Source organism: Corvus moneduloides, chromosome 5 (assembly GCF_009650955.1).
Source record: "Corvus moneduloides isolate bCorMon1 chromosome 5, bCorMon1.pri, whole genome shotgun sequence".
Taxonomy (NCBI): Eukaryota; Metazoa; Chordata; class Aves; order Passeriformes; family Corvidae; genus Corvus; species Corvus moneduloides.
Genome location: NC_045480.1, coordinates 47,496,068 through 47,520,054, shown reverse-complemented (window position 1 = coordinate 47,520,054; position 23,987 = coordinate 47,496,068). Strand labels below are relative to the sequence as shown.

The 23,987-nt window shown below is 39.3% G+C and overlaps 1 protein-coding gene and 2 long non-coding RNA genes across 4 annotated transcripts in view; 1 reads left to right on the top strand and 2 right to left on the bottom strand.

Moving 5' to 3' along the window:
• FBXW7 (F-box and WD repeat domain containing 7) overlaps positions 1–15,943 on the top strand; it is a 103,740-nt gene extending 87,797 nt beyond the window's left edge. Inside the window, 10 exon segments of the mRNA XM_032108732.1 lie at positions 214–337; positions 2,176–2,312; positions 3,944–4,057; positions 7,133–7,314; positions 8,378–8,447; positions 8,449–8,481; positions 8,483–8,605; positions 12,646–12,856; positions 13,890–13,999; positions 14,002–15,943. Of these exon segments, the coding sequence (XP_031964623.1) occupies positions 214–337; positions 2,176–2,312; positions 3,944–4,057; positions 7,133–7,314; positions 8,378–8,447; positions 8,449–8,481; positions 8,483–8,605; positions 12,646–12,856; positions 13,890–13,999; positions 14,002–14,160 (1,263 nt within the window). The 3' untranslated portion in view covers positions 14,161–15,943.
• LOC116443896 lies at positions 7,665–10,310 on the bottom strand. Its single transcript, XR_004240089.1, has 3 exons — positions 10,205–10,310; positions 9,333–9,453; positions 7,665–7,905 (listed from the first exon to the last, which is right to left on the bottom strand). It is a non-coding gene; the product is annotated as an uncharacterized LOC116443896 (long non-coding RNA).
• A 442-nt stretch (positions 15,944–16,385) lies between the features above and the next one.
• The window catches only part of LOC116443897, a 72,957-nt gene continuing 65,355 nt past the window's right edge, over positions 16,386–23,987 (bottom strand). For both annotated transcript variants that reach the window (XR_004240090.1, XR_004240091.1), the window contains exons 2-3: positions 17,861–17,942; positions 16,386–17,269 (exon numbers count right to left, since the gene is read on the bottom strand). This is a non-coding gene — a long non-coding RNA (uncharacterized LOC116443897). The remainder of the gene's footprint in view (positions 17,270–17,860; positions 17,943–23,987) is intronic.

Below are 23,987 nucleotides of genomic sequence, written 5' to 3'. Positions count from 1 at the left end.
CGATCTGTAAGGATTTAGTTACTTAAGATGATTGTTACATTTCCACATGCCCACAGGAATAAACTGGAGTCTCTTAAGTTTCAGAGATTGTTTAATAATTTATCGTTCCAATTTTCTGTATTTCAGCCCCTGATGTGTGATAGTAAATGGAGTTGTTTCACTTTTCTCTTCAAAAGCAGTGCAGAAAATACACTTTCTTCTTATTTTTTACAGCTGGCACTGTATGTGCTGTCATTCCTGGAACCCAGGGACCTTCTGCAGGCAGCCCAGACATGCCGTTACTGGAGAATTCTGGCTGAAGATAATCTTCTCTGGAGAGAGAAATGCAAAGAGGAGGGTAAGGCTGAGCAAAATGATGGATGTAATGGTCGAAGTGTTGCTGTCATAAAAAGTGCAGTTCATTTACATAATAAGCGTAAAGTTTTACGAAGGCAATTCATGTGACTTTAGATTTAGTGCTAGTTATGCTTTGGGCTACATGGTATGTATCTCTGTTGAAAGCAGGAAATAGAAATAATCCATGGAGTGCTAGAGTTTAGGCTTGAGTATCTTATTTATAAAGTATACCAGTTGCATGGTTTTAGAATACAGTTGGGTTTGCTTTTTGAGGATTATGTTTATTCAAAATGCAACCAAAAGAAATAACAGCTGAGATGTAAAAATGATAGGAGTATAGTCTGGCAGTTTGTAACATGGAGGAAAACTGTTTCAGTGGTTGGTAGAAGGACTGCTGTAATTTCACATCACTTGTAGGATAATTAACACAGAGATGGCATGCGGTAGTGGGAGAAGGAGCTAAAAGGATTGCTTGGAGAGGGACACACAGTCCGTTAGCCACATGGATATTATCCTGCTCATGCCAATTCAAGAAGATATGGTGGTCCAGCACTGATATGAATAGGCAAAAAAAGGCTCCCATGAAAGTATTTGTGCACATGAAGAGCGTAAGCTTTTATTTTTAAGGAGAATTATAGGAACAAGGAGTCTCTTTGGGGGGGTAAGACCACATACATGTGATCCCAGAGCAGTATTGTCTTGGACACAGGACCCTGTCCAGACTGCCTTGGAGTATGGAGACAAAGACTTGTGAGAGGTTGATGCAAAGGCTTCAAAAAACATGACAATGTCAATTGTAGCTGGCTATTTGTAAGGGCACCTAAACTAATTTGTTTTCTTTTGTGATGGAAAGCAGGTGTCTAACCTCCTGGATCTTCTCTAAAGATTCTCCTCTTAAAAATTTCAGTGAAAATGCATTAAAAGGACAGAGTGAGAAAAAAGGAGAAGGTTGAGAGGGGAATGAGCTTACGTTTGTGAGTTTACAAGTAAGAATAAATACATCCAGGCAGGAGAGCACAGGCAAGCAGACCAGTATTGCAGCCTGCTTAGCCTCATTGAGCTGCTCAGTAACATGAAGGAGCCCTTAATTCAAGACTTGAAGGCAGAGATGGGGCTAAAGTCAGAAGAGTGAAATCCACATACTGGTAAGAGACAAGACTCCTGCCAGTAATGAAATGCAGTGGAGAGAGGAGCTGCATAGAAAAGAGAGCAGGGTGAGAGAATTGTATAAAAAGCTGTATCTGTAGTAGCAAGGCTAAAACAAAGCACTGCTGCTTAAGTGTCAAGTCAGAAAGGGCATAGCTATACTTAAATTCCAGCCAAGAGAGGACAATACCAAAAGCACTGAGCCTTTCAGATCAAGAAGGTAACTAAAAGCTCACTAATACCAGGAGTCACAGTGAACTTAAAGATGGGTGACCAGAGTGGAGAACCACTGACAGAAAGGTTGACTTCCTGAACTGTTCCTGAATAAGTATAGGAGTGGTTAAGGAGGTTTTTGGACAATACCCATTTGTAAAAGGCAATATTCTGCTGCATTGCCTCAGAAAGGGGGATCCAAACTCAAGCTAGGAGGTTGCCAGCAAGGCAAAATGAACTAGAGCATTCTCAGTCATGATTATGGTAATGATTATGCTGAACTGACAAGGACAGACAGAGTATAAATCTCGGAGGAGCAGGGTGCTGTCACTGACACACAAATGTTGGCATGCAGGCGGTTGTTACATTTCTGCCGTATTTTAATGTCAGGGGTCACAGTAAAGGTTTGGGAGGGAAAGTGTTTTTTGTGGGGTGGCCTCATCTCTTCCCCTCCCCCCCATTTTTAAAATTCCATTTTAGGGATTGATGAACCATTACATATCAAAAGGAGGAAAGTAATAAAACCAGGCTTTATACACAGTCCGTGGAAAAGCGCCTACATCAGACAGCACAGGATTGATACCAACTGGCGGCGAGGAGAGCTGAAATCGCCCAAGGTGAGGTTCTGAGCTCTGTGCACGGGGCCGTGAACAAAGCAGGATCAGCTCGTGGCTTGGGTTCTTTCCTTTGGACAAACAAGTCTATCCATGCACAAAAAGCAGTGAATTGCTCCAGAAAAATAATTTGTATTTTCGCTTTAAATTATAATCTGACCCCCATATTGGGAATGTGTTATGATCCATACTGCAGAATTCTTTCACTGCTCTTCTAATAATTTCTGTACAATTTAATGAATTCTTATAAATATGCCAGTCTCTTTGAGACAGATAATTGCAGAGACTTGATTGGAAATGCTTATATTTAAACATACAGACACATATATTGTATATCTATAAGTGTATATGTATGTATTGGTAGAGCTGGGTCATGTTGCAACATAAAAATACTCCACAACTGTTCTGTGATCAATTCATGCTTTATTTTTAAATGTATTCTTCTAAATTGAGCAGCACAAGACAATAACTTCATTCTGTGTTAGGATTTTGGGGGGGTTTTCTGAATGTTAAAATTATTTTAATGACGTTTATATTTATCACTACATCCTTTCCAATATGAAGATATGAAGCAATATTTCAAACCTTTTGTAAATAAAAATAGCAACTCTCTAATCAAACCTGATAATGAACAAGCAGCCAGAAATGTGAAGAAAACCCATACTCATGGCTTTTTAAGGTTTTAAGGCGATTTACCTGCTTTCTTAATTAAAAACAACAAAATAAAATAAGAACAAAAGAATACCCATGGAAAACCTATGGCTGTATCCTGCTGTTTATTTGGCCGTGACTTATGTACATCTCTGGCAATGGTTCTGTATTTCTTGCCTTGATATGCCACATCAAGTTACCTTGGAATTATTATTAAAATTACAGCCTCTGGCATTATCCAAATGCCATTTCATTTCAATGAACATCTTGGAAAGTGTTCGGATATCCTAAATAAAAAATTCTTCATCCTATGTATTCTGCTAAGGATTTTTTTTTTGCTGTATACAGAATTACAGTTTTTCCAAAATCAAGCATTGACAATCCCACCTCTATAAAGCAACATTCCAGTCCACATTCCCAGCACATGAAATTGGTGCTTTTGTTTGTATTTAATTGAGTTAATGGTTTTCTAGTTTTTGACTTTGGTGCTGCCTGGCATTTAACACAGTACAATGCTTGGCTGGTAAGGGAAAAAAAATAGATGTAGTCAGCATTGACCACTGAAATACAAATACTCAGCAAACAATCAGCCCATCCTTTTTATTCAAGATTGAACCAAAAGGTAGCAGTAACTCAACTGAAAAATAAGGAGATGGAGTAACTGCAGAGGAATTGAGCAACGTCCAGTTACTAATTCAGCCCACTTTTGTTAGTGATTTTTCCTGGTGCTGTTAGGAGGCTTGCAGTAACTGTAGTGTGCCTGCTAAGCAATGCAGCATCACTCCATGGAAGGAGGAAAACACCTTCTTTGGTCCCAGCTGGTGGTAAATTGGACTTGACACAAGGGATTAAGGGGCCTTATTATTACTGAAGCAACTCTAGCACTTTGTAATTTATGAATCAGAAGAGCACTTTGTTTCTCCTGCTTCTCTCTAATCTCCTGCATTAAATTGTGACTGTTGCTTTGTGTTCTTGGTTGCCAGGTGCTCAAGGGCCACGATGACCACGTGATCACGTGCCTGCAGTTCTGTGGGAACCGCATCGTGAGCGGCTCCGACGACAACACGCTCAAAGTGTGGTCAGCGGTGACAGGCAAGGTGAGGTGGCTGCTCCGCTTGATTCCTTGGGAAATGAGCCACAGGCAGAGAGCACTGGCACAGCAAAAATGCTGCTGTGCCATCAGACCGTGCTGCAGGGTGCCCTTTAGGGCCTCTGGGGCAGGACTTGGAAGATGTACCAGATAAACATGTGGGTTGCCTTTTCCCACACAGAAATTCCTCCAGTTCAAAAAAGTCACCTTGATGTGAAATTGCAATGCTGCTCATGTTACCACTGGCATATATCCTTGTTCTCTTGGCAATTCTGCTATTCTTGTGGAGTCATTTGTGACATGGATTTTAAAGATTTTGGACAGAAACATTACTTTATCTTCCTTAAAGCTTAACTTAGGCTGCTTTTACCCCTCTGGATCTCCCTTTCTCACTTGTCTTCTAGCATTCTTTCTATTGTTTTCAAGTTTTTGAAATGGAGTGTTCATTTTACTGGCTCAGATTTCAAGTACAGAGTTTGTTTTTCTTTCCAAGCTACTATATTGCTGAGCCACAAAAAAAAAAAAAAATTAAGTTGCTTTAGGTTTAAATATTTCCTATTAAATTAGATCCAGCTCAGGCAGGAATTTAATAAGCTTCAATAATTTAATTCTGGCTTAGAGAAGCAAAACAGTATGTGCAATCAAAAAGACAGTACTGAACATTTCAGTCATGTTAGAACATCACAGCTACTCAGCCCACAGGTTTTTTTTTGAGATGACTGGCTGACCAAGGATGTCGAAAAGGCCTTGAGGAAACAGTACTTTTTCCTTTTAAACTGGTATTGTGTGCACTTAGCTTGGTTTTAATGGTATAGAAAACAACAGGACAGCTGCTGAGGATAGCATGTTTAAGATGTAAAACGTATCTGCTTCATAATGTTGAAGCTGGATGTATTCAGCATTTGTCACTGCATGCCCAGAACATCCTTGAAGGGATTGTTAATCCTACTGTGGGTAAGAATAAAATTAAGAGCCATAGGCACCCTCACCCTGCTGCTGTTGGCTTCTCTACAACAAACTGTCTAATGAAGGATCCCATAATGAAATTTACATCTATTTTAATTGAAAAGGGCAACCTAAACACAAATGAAAAATACTTCCTTTGTACATACCACACTCCCAAAAGCAAACGTTCCCTTAAATATATAAAATTGAGCACAGTGGCATGACTTAACAATTACTGCTCAGTAATTTTTTGGAAGTAATTACAAAACCTAGTGTGACCATTTACCCCAAACCTTTAAGAGAACCAGAAATTGTGTCTGAAAGATGGAAGCATGCTGTATCAGCCCTCATGCTTATTGATGCTGAAGAATTAATAAAATAAAGAAACCCTAAAGGTTGGTTTGTGCAAATGAACATGATTAAGTAATTCCCTTGACAGATGTAAAGCCCAAAATAAGGATTCTGTGTTCTTACTGCTTTAACACGATGATTTCTTAAAATATGAGCACATTGAATGAAATAAGAAAAAAGAGAACTGTAGAAGTGAACATTGGCCTTGAACTGAAAAAGATGGATTTGATAGCAGTGAATTAAGCTAGGAGCCAGTAATTGCAGAAGATTGGTTTAAAAATTGTTAAAGAACAGAAAATCTATGTACAACAAAAAAGCAAGCCATTTTCAAGGATGCTAGGAAGAGCAGGATATTAACAACAGGAATTACTATACTGTCACTGATGCAGAAAAAATACTTCGGAAGAAAATTCATGTGATAAAAATACAGCATGCAGTGATAATAAAACATTTCAGCAGAAACTCACATGTTAACAACTACCAAAGTTATGGTTTTTCTTATTAGAGTTGATCCAGATAATCTGTATTTGATGGTTTTTGTTTTTTAGTTTTTTTTCTAAAGTAACCTTTGGCTTAAAATTAGTGCATTTTCAAAAGGTATGATCACAAGGAGAAGAGCCAGGACAGGACAGTTAGCTAAAATGCATCAATGAAAGACTGGGTATTTAGGATACATTATCTCAGATAAAAAATATTGGACTGCGTCAAGAGGAGTCAACTAACAGTTAAAGGAAGGCCACAGCAATTAATGCCACTTAGCATTAGATTACAGCAAAAGACATCCTCAAACTGCCTTGACCTCTTTTCTCGTGCAGTTACAGGTTTGACTGATAAAAATAATAGTGCAGAAGTAGATGGCTGTGTGCACTGAAAGACTGTATCCCCACGACAGGACTGAAGAAAATAGAACAATGCAAAAATCAACATGGCACATATTTAAATGGGTTAGAAAATGGGTAATTATAGAGATCATGTTGTTAAAGTAAATGCAGAATCTTCATGGAGTATGTTTCTAGAGGAGTCTTGCAAGGATCTTTCCTTGTCTGTGCTAATTAGCATTTATTGCTGCCTGGTGGGAAAGAATATATAGTCATTACTTGTAAGGAAAACAGGCTCAGAGACAGAGACAAGCCATTGTTTCTGTGCCGACAGGGGTTTTATAGAAGAAGGGTGTGAGCAAACACTGTCTGTACATGGTGAGAAATCATGTTGTACGTTTGGGATCAAAGAAGGGAGGCTGTGCTTACGTAGTGTGGGATTCTCTCCTGGGCAACAGTAAAGTCTGAAGAAGGTCTGAAACATGATTTTTCAGGAGTGATGCTGTAGCTGTGGCTTACAGAGTGCAGTGTTTCTTGGATAAACAAACAGAAAAATACAACAAGAATATATGGTTATAGATTGGTGATAAAACTACCAAGTGTGTGCTCTTTCCACTTCTAGTACACTTCAAAAAGCTATTGGAAATCCTGCAGTGACTCGGGGAAATGCCAGGGAAATGACTCAAGGCTGCAAAACATGTCCTTGTATTGAGAAATTTGGAAAGACAGCTTAGTTTGTAAAGGGGAAGATTACAAGAAAAATTCTTTATAGTTGAAGTACCAACAATTGAGAGAAATTTGATGAGTATCTTTTAAAAAGGGGAGTTTTTTTGTTCAATCAGGAAGAAGTCTCCAGGGGTCCTCTGGCTCTTGCTATGAGAGCCGGCTGTTACCTCCAAGACTGCTTTATCTTAAAGTTTCCATTCCCCTCTGTCAAAAGGGTAACTAAGGAAAATGTTCCTTTTCAGTGTTTGAGAACACTGGTTGGACATACAGGCGGAGTGTGGTCATCACAGATGAGGGACAATATCATCATCAGTGGCTCTACAGACAGAACGTTGAAAGTCTGGAATGCTGAGACCGGGGAATGCATCCACACCTTGTATGGACACACCTCCACCGTGCGCTGCATGCATCTCCATGAGAAAAGGTGAGGCTTTGCACAGAGCTACAGCCACAGCCTGGCCTTCTTTTACACTCTTGTGCTCACAGAAAGTGCTCCTGAAACCTGGGGACCTCATCCAGCACTGAGTGAAACACAAACCAGGCAAAACATAAACCAACATAAGGGAGGAGATGATTAATAGAAGCAGAAGCATGAGAATACTAAATGAAGAACTGAAACTTGAGTCATGTACTTCAAAAAGTCACAGTCTGCGTTATTGCAAAGCTAATTCTTTGTTACATCGTGATCCAGTCTCCCACACTGAATAATTTCTTCTTTTGTCAGTGCTACAAACTTTTACTCATTTTACTAAATAACCTTTTAAGTATTGTCACTGCGGTATTTTATTTAAATTTTAACTGATTATAACATAATTTTTGCAACAGTAAATCATGTCTTGATTCAACAAACATTGGCAGAGCTCTGTTACTTGGCTGTGGTATGGAGCTGTTGACAGAGACTGTTGGTTGCATTTCTTCTTTTTTGAAGAATGATGAGGTTTTTCTATATAAATTCCATTATTGTTCACTCCATTTCATTTCTGTTATTGCCCAAAAAAGCTTATAGAAGTATAAACTGGAAAAAAAAAAAAATCAAGCAGAACAACTGTTACTTTACGAAAAGTGAAATTTCTAAAGATCTTTGTTTATTTGTTACAATTAGTTAGCTCAGTTATTAAAACAGAAAGCCCATAGCACTGGCTGGAGCTCACCATGTTCCTAAGCTTTCATAGGTAGATACAACAGTCCACAGAATTTCTTATGGCATTGTTTTGCTGGTCAGGAATGAAGTGGCTTTTAAAATACTGATTGCTAATTGTATCAAATAGATCCTGAGGAGGTGAGTAGAGCAAGGAAGAAGAGCACCCCAGTCATTTGAGACCCTAATCAAACATCACACCAAGCCAGCACTTTGGCGGCTGGCACACCAATGCCATCTAACGTCCCAAATTAAAACTCAGAACCCACTCGTAGCCAAGTTTAGCCAAATTGTTGTAGTATTTTTACGTCCATTGCTAAGTACAAGAGGGGTTTTCTCGTTCCTGCAGAGTGGTCAGTGGGTCTCGAGACGCTACGCTGAGAGTGTGGGACATAGAGACGGGCCAGTGTTTACACGTTTCTGATGGGCCACGTCGCTGCAGTTCGGTGCGTTCCAATATGATGGCAGAAGGGTTGTAAGTGGTGCATATGATTTTATGGTCAAAGTGTGGGATCCAGAGACAGAGACCTGTCTGCACACACTGCAAGGGCATACTAACAGAGTCTACTCGTTACAGGTATGTGATTTTTATCTGCTGCTTTAGTTTCCTTAAGTAACATTTAAAGTCAGTTTATTTCACCTTGTTTATTAAGTTGTGGGTACCTAGTACAGAATTATACAGACCACAGGAATACAGAGGCATCTGTGATAAACCCCTTTTTCATTTTGTTACACTAGGTATATGTTGTCTTAAGTTAGAAACTGAAATTTTTTTTGAGTAGCATTTTTATAAAGGACCCAGTACAATAAAGCCAAAATCTCTACACTATCAAGTTACATTGTTTGTGGATTAATGGGTTGTTTGGTTCAGAATTTTCTTTTTTTTTTAATCTTGCATGTATTTTGGAGCTATGTTTTTGCATTCCCCAAGAATTCCAAACTTACTGTTTTAAATAAATCAGAGAATATAGCAATTGACAATGTGCCAAAAACCCTATTGATTGATGTTCTGATTTATGGAGATCTGTTTATCCTCATTTTCTAGTCCCATCTTCCAATTCCAAACTATAATTCACAGTAAGGCTGAATCTAAATTTTAATGATTCCTATGTAAATCTCTAGCTTTTTACTTCCTCTTCTCTGAGTACAGGCCAGATATACAACTGTGAGGCTTTTTCAACAGCAACATGTTAATGTAGGTGCAGGTTATTATGGTGCTACTGTGTGGCATCTCTCTATTGCCCACCAGTCACCCACAAAGCTGGTGAAGATACACACAGACCTCATGTCTTGGGTCTTCTTACCTTTACTAACCCAAAACATCATCTTGTTCATTCATAGAGTCAAAGCATCACTTCCAGGCATTGAAAAGCGAAAGAAATTAATTTCATGCTTGTGCCTGTTCACACCCACAATCTGGCAGGACTTGGAAAAAGAAATCAACAAAGACAGTTCAAAATTGGGAAATGGCATTCAGCATGTAACTGCTCTGGTTTGTGGCTCAGTGCTAGAGACATTTTTCGTAAAGTATTTCATATGTCACCATAATATATTAAATATGAACAAAGTTTCTAATTGGTTTCCTTTCCGAAAAATATGTAGCAAAATTTATCAAAAACTCCAGCCCTTCTCTTACATTCATATGCTGAGGAGTGTTCTCTAGACAAGCAGCAAGTAAGTTAAAAATGGTGTACTACCTACTGCTCTCTCAAAAATATTCGGAGGATTGTATTTCACATGGGGCAGTTTAAGTTATTCTACCTTATCTTCACCAGTGGCTCTTGTTTTGGCGTACGAATATTTATGTCTTGCTCTGATACTGTAGTAATAATGGATCAAAGAATTGGGTTATGTTACACATTGATATGTTCTGAAACAAATGGGAAGGGGATCAGGGAGGGCAAGCTAGAGGCTACAGGTGTTTACAGGTTTGGAACAGAAAGATTCTTTAAAATTGCATGGTGTCTCCTGCCCTTCAGCCTGAAGTAGCCCCAAACAGCCGAACTTCCACAAATAGAAGAATGAGATGAAATAAGCCAGTCCTCCCTATCCCTGCTCCATGGCAGGTTCTGTTATATCATAATGATTCCCCATGTGTAGACCTAATATTTTCCAGAGATCCTTATGTGCAGCAGTTGAAGACCACTGAACTTGTTGCGTTTTCTTACTCTCTTACCTGCCTTTGAAGTAATCCACAGATTCTCAAGGTTCATGGATAACTCACTGATCCAAATCATTGTCTGTTTCACTGCAGCACCGTCAATTTGTCTTGATGCCCAGCCTTAAAGCTCTCTTTCTGAATACTGTATGAACATGGAATACGATTAGTTTGTGGGAAAGGGGGAAAGGAATTCAAAATTTGTCACATCAGTCAGGTTTAGTTCTTTTTAGGATAGAAAAATATTCTCTAGTGTTCCCAAGTCTTTTGGGCTACTTGGCATTCCTTGTCTGTTTATCTGAAGACAGATTATTTCCCATCCTCTTTTGAAAGCAGGGGACCCAAACCAGGTCCAGTCAAAGTCTTATCAATGCTTGCTAGAAGTGAAAAGTTGTTTTTTATGCCTTCCATTCAGATACCAGAGGGTTTTTTTTAGTGTATTTTCACCAGGAATGCAGTGCATGCAGTAGATAAGCAGTCTGTGTGCCAGTCACTCTCCATTCTTTTGAATCTAGGTGCCATGCTCAACCATGTCTGACTGCAGAGATCTCAGATACTAATTTTCTGCGGGTCTTATAAAAAGCAGCGGCTCCAGATAGTGGAGTTCCCTTAACTGGGTTTGTTCCTTGCCTTATCAGGTACCAGTTAGTCCACATGGACAAGGAGTGTCAGATTGCCTTAAATATAACCAAGATTCCTGCCCAGCCTTCCTTCTCCCAGGCTGCAGCTGTACCTTCATTCATTCCCTGCCAAGTTCAGATCTCCACACTTTTCACTTCTACACTCTTTGCCTTTGGTCAGTTCTACTGTTTCAAATGTCACTCAAAACCTAATGAAAATAGTGAATGCCAGACCTCTTTGAAACTTTCTGGTATCTCTAATAGTACTGTGAACAAAGTTCTGAATATTAATAGTGTCCCCACCACAAGTTTGTCTCCCTCTTTGTAAAAATACAACCAAGACATTTGGTGTTTCACATGGCTTTTTACTCCATTACAGGAAAAAAAAATCATATTGGTTAAGATAATTTTCCCACAAATCTGTGCTTGCTGCTACTTACCACATTACTCAGGGCTTAAAAGGTCCTTGTGGAAACTGAAGTTAGACTGGTTGATCCATAATTCCCCTATCCTGTCATCTCCTTTGATGCCTTGATCACCTTCAATAAAGGAAGGAACTGTATTTGCCATCTGAAACTTGTCTGTCTTCCATGGGTTCTCAAAGATAGTAGCAGATGTCTCTGAGATTGTCTTAAAACAACTTGCCTTATGTGATTTTGTTCCCCCATTCTAGCAAAAGCTTGTACTCATTTGTCATTGGCGTTAGTGCTGTGAGCCTACACTTGGATGGCTGAGGACTGAAACAAAAAAGTTAAATAGCTGGCCTCAGTCAGTGTTTCCTTCCCACCGAGGATAAATGAGGTTTTTTTGGCCTTCCTCTTGGTGTGGTTCTTTTGTTTTGTTTTTGGTTGGGACTTTTTTACACAATAGTGAAATGGCTCTTGCTAGTTTTATCTTGTGTTTTGCCCTGCCTTTCTGGTTTTGTCCCAGTGTGCTCTTTTATACACATCTATTGATCTAGTTTCTACTTTTTGTACAATTCCTTGTGGTTTAGCCAAGTGGGTCTCAGTAATTTACAATACTTCCCATCTTTCTTTCACACAGGATAGTTTGTGTCTTTAAGAAAGTGCCAACTGTCCTGAACTCTTCTTCCCCTCAGAGAACAGATACATAAAATCCTCATGGGAAGGAAGTCTCGGGTTTTTTAAGTATTCCTTCTTGAAGCCCACTGGTTTTATTCCACTGCTTTTTTCCTTTTTTGAGAATTCTGGACTCTTATGTCATTGTCACTATAGCTCAAGTTATTTTCCACCTTTCTGTTCTCTACATGGTCAAAAGAATCTCATATCTTAGCCTGTATGCTTTCCCTAAAATGACTGGAAAGTTACACTTCCTTACTGTACACAATTAGGGTAACAAAATAGCTAAACCCCACATTTTTCAATTACATTTCCTTCCATTTCCCTATGTTGTGACTTCGTGTAGATGATTCTGGAATAACATTGTTGTCATTCTCCTGCTTAAAGTCCCTCTGACTTGTAAAAAGCAAGGTTGGCTTGTTAACATCTTTTTCAGGAAGAGTATCTTATTGTTGCATGCTGCAGGATAGTCAGGATCTGCTGTGTTTAAAGGAGATGTATTACATTTCAAAGACCAGGGGCTCAGAGTCTCTTTTCAAACCATGTCCCTCAAGAGCCCGTGTCTACAACAGAGAATTGCACTGACCATGAATCACCTGCTCTGGTATCAAACGTGGCCATCTCTACTGAGTTCTTACTTTGAACTGCAGATTCTGAATATATATAGTATCTAACCTTGCATTTAGTCAATTAAATGCTTAATAGCCTTCTTTGTAAGATGCTAATATAACTGTTTGTAATAGATGTACCTTTCTTGTAGTTTGATGGTATCCATGTGGTGAGCGGATCTCTTGACACTTCCATCCGAGTTTGGGATGTGGAGACAGGCAACTGCATTCACACTCTAACAGGCCACCAGTCACTCACAAGTGGAATGGAACTCAAGGACAATATACTTGTGTCTGGGAATGCTGATTCTACAGTCAAAATCTGGGACATTAAAACAGGACAATGTTTACAGACATTGCAAGGTAAGCTTAAACTACCTTCATGTAAATCAAGCAGCCTACAGTGATCTGTGCTGCAGGTTCTGCATTAAAAAAAATAAATACATACAAAGAAACAAGTGCCGACCACTTACAACTTAAATATTTTTCTGATAACAGCTGTATGATCTTTTTCTGAACTAGAAGAACAAAATGTATTTAATCTAATCTATTCAAATCACTTGCCTATTATGAAAGGCAGATGGTCTGGACTGATGGCAATTTGCTATGGGTATATTAGCCTAATAAGCCACAGAAATATGTAGGAAATTACATCTCAAAATAGACAGTCAATGTATTTATTTAGGGTCACTGAATGTTTCAAAGCCTACAGATTAATTGGATCAGGAGGCAAAGTACACTGTCTGTTGCAATAAATCAAGAGATGCAAGTGGAAGATGTTGTCTTTATTTTGGTAAAAAATTTTTTTTTTCCTTCATGTTGACAGCTGCCACTCAGGCATCATGCACACAAACACATGGTTGTGTTTCTCCCCACAAAAAAGGTCTTATATCATTCTCATATATCATATGCAGCAGTGCTGGCTGGAGCAGAAAATTAAATTTGCCTGTAAAGCAGACTGCTGCTTTAACATATATATTTATATGTCAGCATATAACTGTCAATATTTACTGATGGAGTAATCTCATAATAACACTTCAAAGGGACTTGGAGACAAATTCTTACAGCGGTCGCCTCATTGTGGATGGTTAAATTAATTTTCATGGATGCCCAAGTGTATGTTTGCCTTTCTGCTGATACACAGCACAACAAGATCACTGAGACAAAGAAAATAGTGGGGAATTTTTTTATACCTGCCTTCACTTTTTGAAAGCATGGCAAGGCTTCTGTACCTTTTAATGTACAAACCCAGGAGTTAAAACAGATAGTTCTCTAATAGTTCTAGTAGATGGAAAGAACTGTATGCAAATAGCAAGGTATTTATTGTAGATGCAGCACTGTCTGACATTGCTTTCTAATTAATTACAAATAGAAATGTTTTTGTTTACTCTTACAGGTCCCAACAAGCATCAGAGTGCTGTGACCTGTTTACAGTTCAACAAGAACTTTGTAATTACCAGCTCAGACGATGGGACTGTAAAACTTTGGGACTTGAAAACGGGTGATATTTAATCCGAAATCTAGTCACATTGGAGAGTGGGGGAAGTGGAGGCGTTGTGTGGCGAATCAGAGCTTCTAACACAAAGCTGGTGTGTGCAGTTGGGAGCCGCAACGGGACTGAGGAAACAAAGCTGCTGGTGTTGGACTTTGACGTCGATATGAAGTGAAGGGCAGAAAGATGAATTTGTCCAAACGTGTAGACGATGTTCTCCTTTCCCTCCCCCCTGAAAAAAAAGAAAAAAGAAAAAAAAGAAAAAGGAAAAAAATCCCTTGTCCTTGGTGGTGCAGGATGTTGCCTTGGGGCAACAGATCCTAAAGACCTACAGACTACGAAGGAGAAGACAAAGATGACAAACTATAACTGACAAGAGAGGCTTTTGCTGTCTCGTCACATAAAAAGGCTACACTTTTGACCGGGGCAGCTTTGCAAAAATCCAACTTTTGAAATGAAACCAGGTGCAATTAATTTCTTTACTTTCCTCTAAAAGCTCCTTGAGCAATTTGGAGTGAAAAAAAAAATGTTACAGTTCTTGTTAACAAGTTATTTTACCACAAAGATCTTGAAATAAGCTGCACAGGCGAGCCTGCTTGTGCACCCCTGGGTCACCCTGGGTCCCGGCAGCCCCTCCGAGCAACGCGCTGTCCTTTAGCCCCGCTCCAAGCAGGCGGTTGGACCGGACTCCCTCCAAGGTCCCTTCCAACCTCCACGAGCAGTCACTGGTTGACTTTCAAAAACTAGAGAGCATCTGCAATGAGAAAAACAACAAAAACAAAAACAAAGAGTCCATTCCTGGTGTGGAAAAGCTAAAATATTACTGTGAATTGTTTTGTACAGTTTTATCAGAGCTTTTTCTTTTTTTTCTTTATTCCTCTTTTTTTTTTTTTTGCCAATCATTGCCAATGTCAATCACAGTATTAGCCTCTGTTTAATCTATTTACTGTTGCTTCCATCTACACTCTTCAATGCATAAGTTGCTCTGAGGTGGCAAGTTGTCCTGGGTTTTGAGAGTCCTCTGATGGATTTAATTCGCAATGCTGGTGCTAGAAGTAGGTCTTCAATTACGGGATTGTTGTCCCACCCCTGTACTGTATTCCCAGTGGCCAAACTTATTTATGCTGCTAAATGAAAGAAAGAAAAGCAAATTATTTTTTTTTATTTTTTTTTCTGCTGTGACGTTTTAGTCCCAGACTGAATTCCAAATTTGCTCTAGTTTGGTTACAGAAAAAGACTTTTTGCCACTGAAACTTGAGCCAACTGTGCCTCTAAGAGGCTGAGAGTGGAAGAGTTTCAGACAATTAAGAGTGAAGTTTGCCTGCAAATAAAGAATTGAGTGTGTGTGCAAAGCTTATTTTCTTTTTTCTGGGCAAAAATTAAAACACATTCCTTGGAACAAAGCTATTGCAGCCTGTTCTGTGGGGAAATTTTTCTTTGTGAGGGCTGTGGTGAATGGAATGAACATACATTAAAAAAAAAAAACTGACAAAATTTTTAAAAAATATTATAAAATACAAAAATTAAAATAAAGTTGCTGGTCAGTCTTAGTGTTTTACAGTATTTGAGAAAAAAACAACTGTTACAGTTATTGCTGGGAGGAACTGACAGAGCAAAAACTTACGTTTTTGTAAAGATGTCACATGCAAACAAAATGAGAAACGAAAGAGTCAAATGGTTTGCCTCATTCTCCAAGAGCCACAACTCAAGCTGAACTGTGAAAGTGGTTTAACACTGTATCCTAGGCGATCTTTTTTCCTCCTTTTTTTGTTTTTGTTTTTGTTTTATTTATAGTCTGATTTAAAACAATCAGATTCCAGTTGGTTAATTTTAGTTATGTAACAACCTGACATGATGGAGGAAAACAACCTTTAAAGGGATTGTGTCTATGGTTTGATTCACTTAGAAATTTTATTTTCTTATAACTTAAGTGCAATAAAATGTGTTTTTTCATGTTAGTATGTCTTTCTTTTTTAATTTTTTATTTTCTAGCTGTTAATTTAATATTAGGTATCCTATGAGGGGTAAAGCAGGTTGAGTTGCTCATCTTACTGGTAAGATGCTAAAATATGGCTTGGGACATTTTATGTAAGCAGGTGCGTGAGTGTCCTCTCTTTCAGTTGCCAGGTAGGATTTGTCACATGGGTCTGGACAAACATGCAGGAAAGACATTCGCTCCCTCTCAAGAGGAATGTGTCAGGACCTTGCTCTGGGGGAAGTCAGCTATAAAAAGCTGCTAAAGTGCGTAAAACTTCTTCCAATAGCATCTCGTTACTGCATCTTAAATTGAAACCTGATGTTTATTATTTATGGATTTCAATCAGTTGATTGCAGTTGACAGCAAAGAATAAATCCATAAATACAACTAAAATCAAAGTTAGGATTGTAGGAGAGCTTGAAATAAAGCTTCAGAAGAAATGGTTTAAAAACCCCCATCATTCCACATCAGTCCAACAGCAGTTTTATCATTGCCCTGAAACCAAGGTAAGTCATCATCTCTCTCAGAAACTTAGCACTTGAGTGTCAGGTTCTGTCTCAAATCTCCTTGACCAAAATCATTGTTTTCTTCTGCGTAAGCTTTTCTGTCAGGGCATAGCATTTGCTTGTTTGTGACAGTTTTCCCCTGTAGAAAGCTGTCTTTTAAAAAAAAAAAAAAACAAACCAAAACACTAGAAGAGAAAATGCATAGATGGAAGAAAAACATTTATATACTTACACATCTATGACTATGTGCAAACAAAATTTAATTCCAATCCCTGCATTATGCAAAACATGCAATGGTGAAGGATCATGCTTCCATCTGGCCTCTCGAGATTAAAAAGCCATCCGAAGTGACTGAGCAACTCCAAATTGTAAAAATCTGTTCCTTGGGTTGGTGCTTAAGAAAAAAAGCTTGCAGCAAGCACTGACAATATAAAAGGTATGATTGTGTCTTATTTATGTAAAAACAGTTAAAAAGTCAATCCTTTCCTAAAATGGCAGTGAAAGATTGCCAGGACTTTGCTGGGTTCTGCTGAGAGTGCAGGCCAGGACTGAGCTCCCCAATTGCAGAAGGTGCACCCGTGTGGGCTGAAGTACTTGTGAGAGGAGATGGAAATAGAAGGGTAGAAATATGAATATTTAATGCAGTGAGCAGAGCAATAGCTTTTAAGATTATGTAATTTTCTTCCATGACTTGTAGAAATTGCAACTACATGTTTTCAAAGAGCGAAGGCGCTGGCCTGATGGTGCGGGAGGATGAGAGGTATCTGAGTAATGTTGTGCTGGAGGGCAGGAGTATAAATCTGGATGGAAGAAGGAAACGACAGAAGAAGGAAACTAACAAATCCAAATCGGTTCAAGGTGTACAGTCAGTTCAAGTACATTTTAGGCAGCCAATAGACCAGGAGGAAAATGTGCTTAACCAGAATTGAGAGGCTCTCCTGTTGATGGTGCAGTTCCAGCAGTATCAAAACGTTCAAATTAATGCAGACTAACTTGAACTTGTTAAGCAAACCATATTTTCAGATTTCTTCATCACAGATTTAGGTTCAAATAAACTATTGGCTGCAAAGTCAAGATATGATTGACTGTCACATTAAATACAAAAACCAACACAGTACTTAAAAATACTTTTAAGAAAGCTTTCCCATTCAGTAAAAAAACTTTACAAAGTTAATTGTGTTAGGACTTTAAAGACTTCGAATTTTGTGAAATCTGTTCAGGTTTGTAGGAGTTGCTTATGAGGCATCTGAACAACACAGCTCAATAAGCAGAAATTTTGTGATTAAAGTGACAGGATTTCAAAGATGGGCCTTTAGTAAACATGTTACATGTAGGAAACTGAGCAGTTTCTCTTTACACCCCCCTTATCACCCCCCCTTTTGCTGACTTACCGTAATATAGCTCACTTCATATGAATTCTTCTTATTTGGCAGCACATGCTCCAAGTGAGACTGCTTAGGAGACATCTTCATTCTGTGTAATTAGACTTTGATTTTAAGGGGGGTGGAGTGTTTGGGGTTTTTTTTAAATAAAAACATTTAAGAATACTTGTATAAGACTATAACATCTTTATGCTCTCAGTACACAGGCTCTTTTTAAATCCAGTGGCTTAGTCATCGTAGGCTATGTCAAAATACTGCAGCTATCCTAGAGACATAACTGCAGTGGTGTTCCTGGCACTTCTACTCTCTTCTTTTCATGCTGATTCCCATTTTAGTTTTAGCCCTAGAAAGAGCTTCCTTATTTTCTCCTGTATATGAAACCAAGTCAACAATATTAAGATTTTTTTTGTAACATAATAATTCTCAGTGGACCTTGATTTTAGCCAACAGTAACTCAGAACTAGTATTGCCACTTCTTCCAAGAGCCTGTTCCTGTGGTCTCAATTTGCTTACTCAGGAGATAGGACCAGACATTTAACAGCTATGTCTACACCAGTTTGTAGTTCAGATCAGCAGCTTTCCCAATAGAACACAGTGCTGCCTTGGAGACCCCTAACAGGATTCCTTCAGGGTGTAACTAAATCTGGAGCAGCTCTCCAGGAGCACACTCCAGGCACTCAAGCCACTGGAGGAGCATGTGGAACCAAACCAGAACTAGTCCAACACCTCAAAAATACATTCATGTGGACATGAGGTTTTCAGGACCAGAATTTTGTAATTAGCATTATATTTCTGCTCCTACTGCACAGCACTAATTAGTGATGTGGACATAACCATCAACAGATCCTCTCCCACAGCACCCCTGGCTCCTCACTTGTAATCAGCAACCAGCTCCCATCCCAACAGAATCCACCTGATACCACTTACAAGATTTTGCCAAAGCAAAAAGCTCAGCTGCCTTCAATTCTTCCAGCATTCCTATGGAGAGGTCCTTCTGATCAGCTTGTGGAATCCGGTTAAAAAGAAATGCTAATCTCTTACAATCAGTCTGGTCAAAATTTTCTACCAGTAAGTGAACACCTGATCATTCAGAAAAAGAAACAATGAAGTTGTGCAATTGAACAGAAGAGCCAAATAATAATAACAGTAGTAATAATAAAGAAAAACTTGCCAGTAATTACTTCTGTCATTCTGACAAACTCTTTATTACTTAAAGGGTAATATCCAAGCTGTACTGACCACTGAATCTTTAATAACAGTGGGAATACTATTTTCTTTCCATTTCCTGCCATTCTGTCTATAACCTTGATTCCTGTCACTGTGCAAAGATACCCATACCCGTGGAATGATGTTTAGCATTTTATGATGATACACGATGTTTATGATTATACATGAAGTGTCTGATCTATATGATGTCCACCAGGATTCTCAAACTTCATCTAAAAATGGCATATACAATTTTTCAAACAACTCTTCAAGCATCAGTGCAGGTTTATAAATACAACAGATGTCTTAACATAAAAGCTGTTCCAGGTTCCTTCTGAGAGAGAGTCTTACAAACCAGATCACCAAAAAGTCAGCAGTCCAAGCTCTTGCTTCCTGTTCAAGTTGCCCACTGGCCCAGCAGCTGCAGTGGTACTTCAGGGCAAAGAAGTGGTGCATTGTGCTACCAGGAGCACGAGCTGCCAGGGGAAATGCTGCAGCACTCTGTGAGACTGCAGTTGCCTAAGAACCAATGGCTTTATGCCCATGTGCAGTGCGCTGCTCTAGCCCAGCTGGGACAGGAGAGTCTTATAAAATCTTTAACTAAGCTAGGACAGAATCTCCCCAAGAAGTAGAGATGGCAGAAATCATTAATCACAGTGGTTGCCAATTCAGCAGTGGTTCTAAATTACAGACTGTACGAGACAACTGAGACTTGGCCAAAGGCATCCTTCAGCTCTCCTTTGTCCTCACCTCTGCCTTGCTTAGATACAGCTTCAACTCCCTGATCCCTACAGACAAGCTGATCTTGTCCAGCCTTAACGTGGTAGCAATGGTGTTGGTGAAAGATAAGCTGAGCTTTCTGTCCTCTATGCTGCTGGAATCTACCCTGTACATTTTGCCACTTAATGCACAGGGACAGCACAACCTCGAGTCTAAGACCGAATGCTCCAGGGTGTAGTACATGAAGATGAGAAGACATCCTTCATGCCAGAGTGAGAGATCCATCATGAACCTCATGAATCATCCCCAGCCTGAGTCTAGACTGAAAAAAATGTTCTAGACCTGGTGCAATTAGGTAAATTTCAAGTTGATCTCAACTCCTGAAAAATAGGCACATCCTAAGAAGTTCCACAGTTTAAGCAGGATCCTAAGTGTTGTCTCCGGGAAGCTGGGAGAAGTCATGGTCTAAGGACAGTGAAAAACCTTGGAAGGTCTATGTAAGCTGGATCAGAAGTGACCTATGGAATTCAGAGAAGGGCAGATGACAACAATTTGGGGCTTTTGGGGGGCAGGGTGGGGTGGGGAGGGGAGGCTTTCCAAGAGATCATAATTTTACATCCTACCATGGCTACTGTGGCGTATTTCATCATTGTCTACAACACAGCACAAGAGTAAGATTTTTAATGGAGCCGTTAGTTGGGCTGCCCTGTAATTGAGGATACAACCAACCCTGCTAGCTCTGACTCACCTGAACTGCTCTTACCTGGGGCAGATTGTTTGATGGGAAGATGAATGAAATGCCCCCAGACTTCCTCCTTCTGTCTGGTTCCTCATGTCTGAGATGCAGGGTGCTTACAGTGCATTATTTGAGAGTGCTTTGTTCTTTTAATTTAAAACAGGAAATGTGGAATATAGAAGATCCAAAAACTTCAAAGGCAGTTTGCATTGCCAAAGGAGTCGCATTTAAACTCAAGTTCATTCTCTAGATTAAATATTCAAATCTGACAGAGTGAGAAGATGCTCACACCTTCGAGAGGATTGATGGTTTCTAAGGGACAGAAAGATTCAGATTATGGCTGTAAATATCAGTGCAGTAAACTGAGCAGTACCGCTCTCCCTAAACTGGAGTTCTATTTTGAGCTCCTCAGTTTGAAATGAATTTCTAGAAATACCACAGCTTTACAGATACAGAAAGAGCATAAATCATGTTTCCTTTACCCTGATATACAGATCTGAGTACTACATTCCCCTCTCTTTTCAAACTGCCCTTTTCTTTGAAGTTTCCTGATACATTTCAGAGCCGATTTTAAATGTTCACATTAAACTTTGGAAAAAGGAAGAATTCAAAAGCTGTAGACTAGATAGGGCTCCAAAAATGTGCCTGTTTGCTGCTCTTTGTCTGCTTTGGTGTTCCTCCTGTAGTAGACAGAAGTGAGCGTTTCAATTAACAATCATACACATTTTCCCAAATAAACAAGTTTTACAGAAACATTTTTCTCTTTGTGTTTCTACTGCCCACTCAGCACACACTTTAGGCATGCACTGGATGCTCTTTACCATTCTGCTGACTACTGCAACAATTCAAATACTCCAATGTAATGCAAAACAACACAGTAACATGATGTTCCTTGTGTCCACTCTTCAGTCTCACACACACTTTCAGATTTCAAACCCAGAAACTGGTATGTGTGGATTCACCTGCTTACAGGCAGCCATTTCTGAGCAGAATCAGCTCTTGAGAACTCACTATTTATCACTGTTGGCCACATGGCACAATAGGGACAACCCAGGGCAGAGGAGCAATAAGAAGGAGGAATGCCCTGTGTGAGATACCACTAATGTGTTCATCTTGTACTACAATTAAATGGGATATGGCTCCACTAAGCCCACAGGTCTCCAGTTTGATTTGAAAAATTCAGGACTACAGCCTAAATTTAAAAAAGCTCAAACTACATATTCATTTCTATACATACGCATTCTCTTCTTGGAATACTTAGAGTTTTACATATTTAAAAAAAGACTTGACAACTAGATAATTTTTCTGTTTTCCTCTATTTTACTCCTCTTATTTTCCCTTTTCTTTGACAATCTCACTTCAATTTCCTTATGTTTCCTTTCCTCCTTTGTCCTGTTCCCTCTGTTTTTCTTTTCATGTTTTACCATTCATGTCCCTATTTTCCAGATTTTTTATCTTCCTCATCATTCTCCGTTCATGAACATCTCTGTTTTGAACAGTCAGAGCCAGCTCTCCTCTCTTCCCTCATTCCAAGATCTGAGTTGGCAAGCTGGAGTCTTTTTCACACCCCTCTGTATATACAAGATATACAGCAGATACATAAGCCAGATGAGAAGCAAATATAGACCACTCAGAAAAATTAATTTATTTGTCTGCATCTAATGTTTGTCTATCCATGGTCCACAAATAACTCAAATGGTCCAACAGCAATAGGACCATGCCCTCTTAAGCACAGACTAGTCTACCACAAATTTCACAAACAACTGAGCAAGAAGCATTGCTCTAATGCTAATACTAATTCAATACTCATCAAGCATTCTCTCTTCTGCTTTCTGACAAAATATAGTATTTTATTTTAAAATTATGTTTTATTACTCCTAAGGAAATCTAGTGTGTAAAGGCAATCTTGAAAACATTCCTCATTAGGAAACATAGGTAACACATGATTTTCTAAATCTGTGCAGTATTTGGAAGTTACTTTTGTTAACAAACTTTTAGAAGATTCACTTCTGGACAAAAACTGGTCATCACCACAGATGCCCATTTTATAAAGCTCTGTATAACAAATAAGAATTTGAGGCTGTAAATGAACCTATATTCCAAACTCAATAACGGTGGCTGATATTCCTTCCGGTGCTACCAACACAGCACAGCTGGGATAGCATGGTCTGTCAGGGGATGTTAGGAATAATATACAGCCCATGTCTAAAACAATCTAGTGCACGTTGCTCACTAACTCTTAATGTGCACTGACAGCGCAAGCAATAAAAGCTCCCGAGCCAGCGTAGGCTGTGACTGTGGACCAGGTACACTATCCTGGTGCTGCTGAGATTTTACTGTTCTAGTGACACAATATATGCCACTGGAAAAAGCCCCAGACATCCAGCACTTATCTGAGCCTTGGCTTCTGCATTGTGTTAAACCAACATTACTCAAAAGGAGAAGCAACTATTAAGAAGGACACAGTGTCCAGAGCAACAAAGTCACGGATAAGACATCCTCGTCTTTGCAGAACAAAAAGCAGCCAAACCAACCAACCAAAACCCACAGAAAAACACGCCAAACCAATAAAACTCAAACCCAAATTCCCATATCTTTTATCTCCTTGTTTCATTTCATCTTAATGGCACTGTTAACAATTGCAGGTAACCTCCTCTCCCTGTATTCCCATCAATACACAGCCCAAACTGTGTATGCCATACTCACAGAGTGTATGGCTGTGCTTACTCAGTGAGAAAGATAAATAGGATTTCCTACACCTTTTTTTTTTTTGCTTGTCCTATCCAAACGTTTTGCTCTTATTTGCTGTTTTACAGCCAGAGCAGAACAGCAACTACTGTACTTCCCCACGGCTTGAACAAGGCTGACAACAGATGAATGTTCCTGCTCATCCTTTCCAGGCTGAAGGATCACTGGATCAGAAAAAATAAGTTAGAATTAGACAGAGGTTCAAAGTTCAAAAAGCAGGACATGTGACAAGCACTGTATCTTGAATGCCTGAGGTGAAGAAGCCTTTCCCACTGACAACCAGACGAGTACCTTGCACAGCTATCAGGAGCCACCACATAGCAGACAAAGGGAGCTAAACCCAACAGGAAAGGGGGCAGAAGCTCTTCCATAGACATAAGGAGTGCACCAGAGAAGAAAGAAGCCTTGGGTCTAATATCGACATATTCTGATTTGCTCTTGGAAAATCCAAAAAATCCACACAACACCCCTATTAAGCAATCTGATTTATCAGACAGCACAATGCAGACAAAATTGTTCTGACAGGAAGAAAAGAGTTCCTTTAATCTTCTACTTTCCAGACAAATTATCTCTAATTAGTACCTGGATCCAGTTATTTATGCATACAAACCAGAGCTTAAATTTTCTCTATCACAGGAGCACCCTATTCCCAAACACCTGTCTAGCAAGAGCATACACAGATGTCCCTCCAGCCACCAACCCTTCCGTCCAGGCTGGCCACAGCCA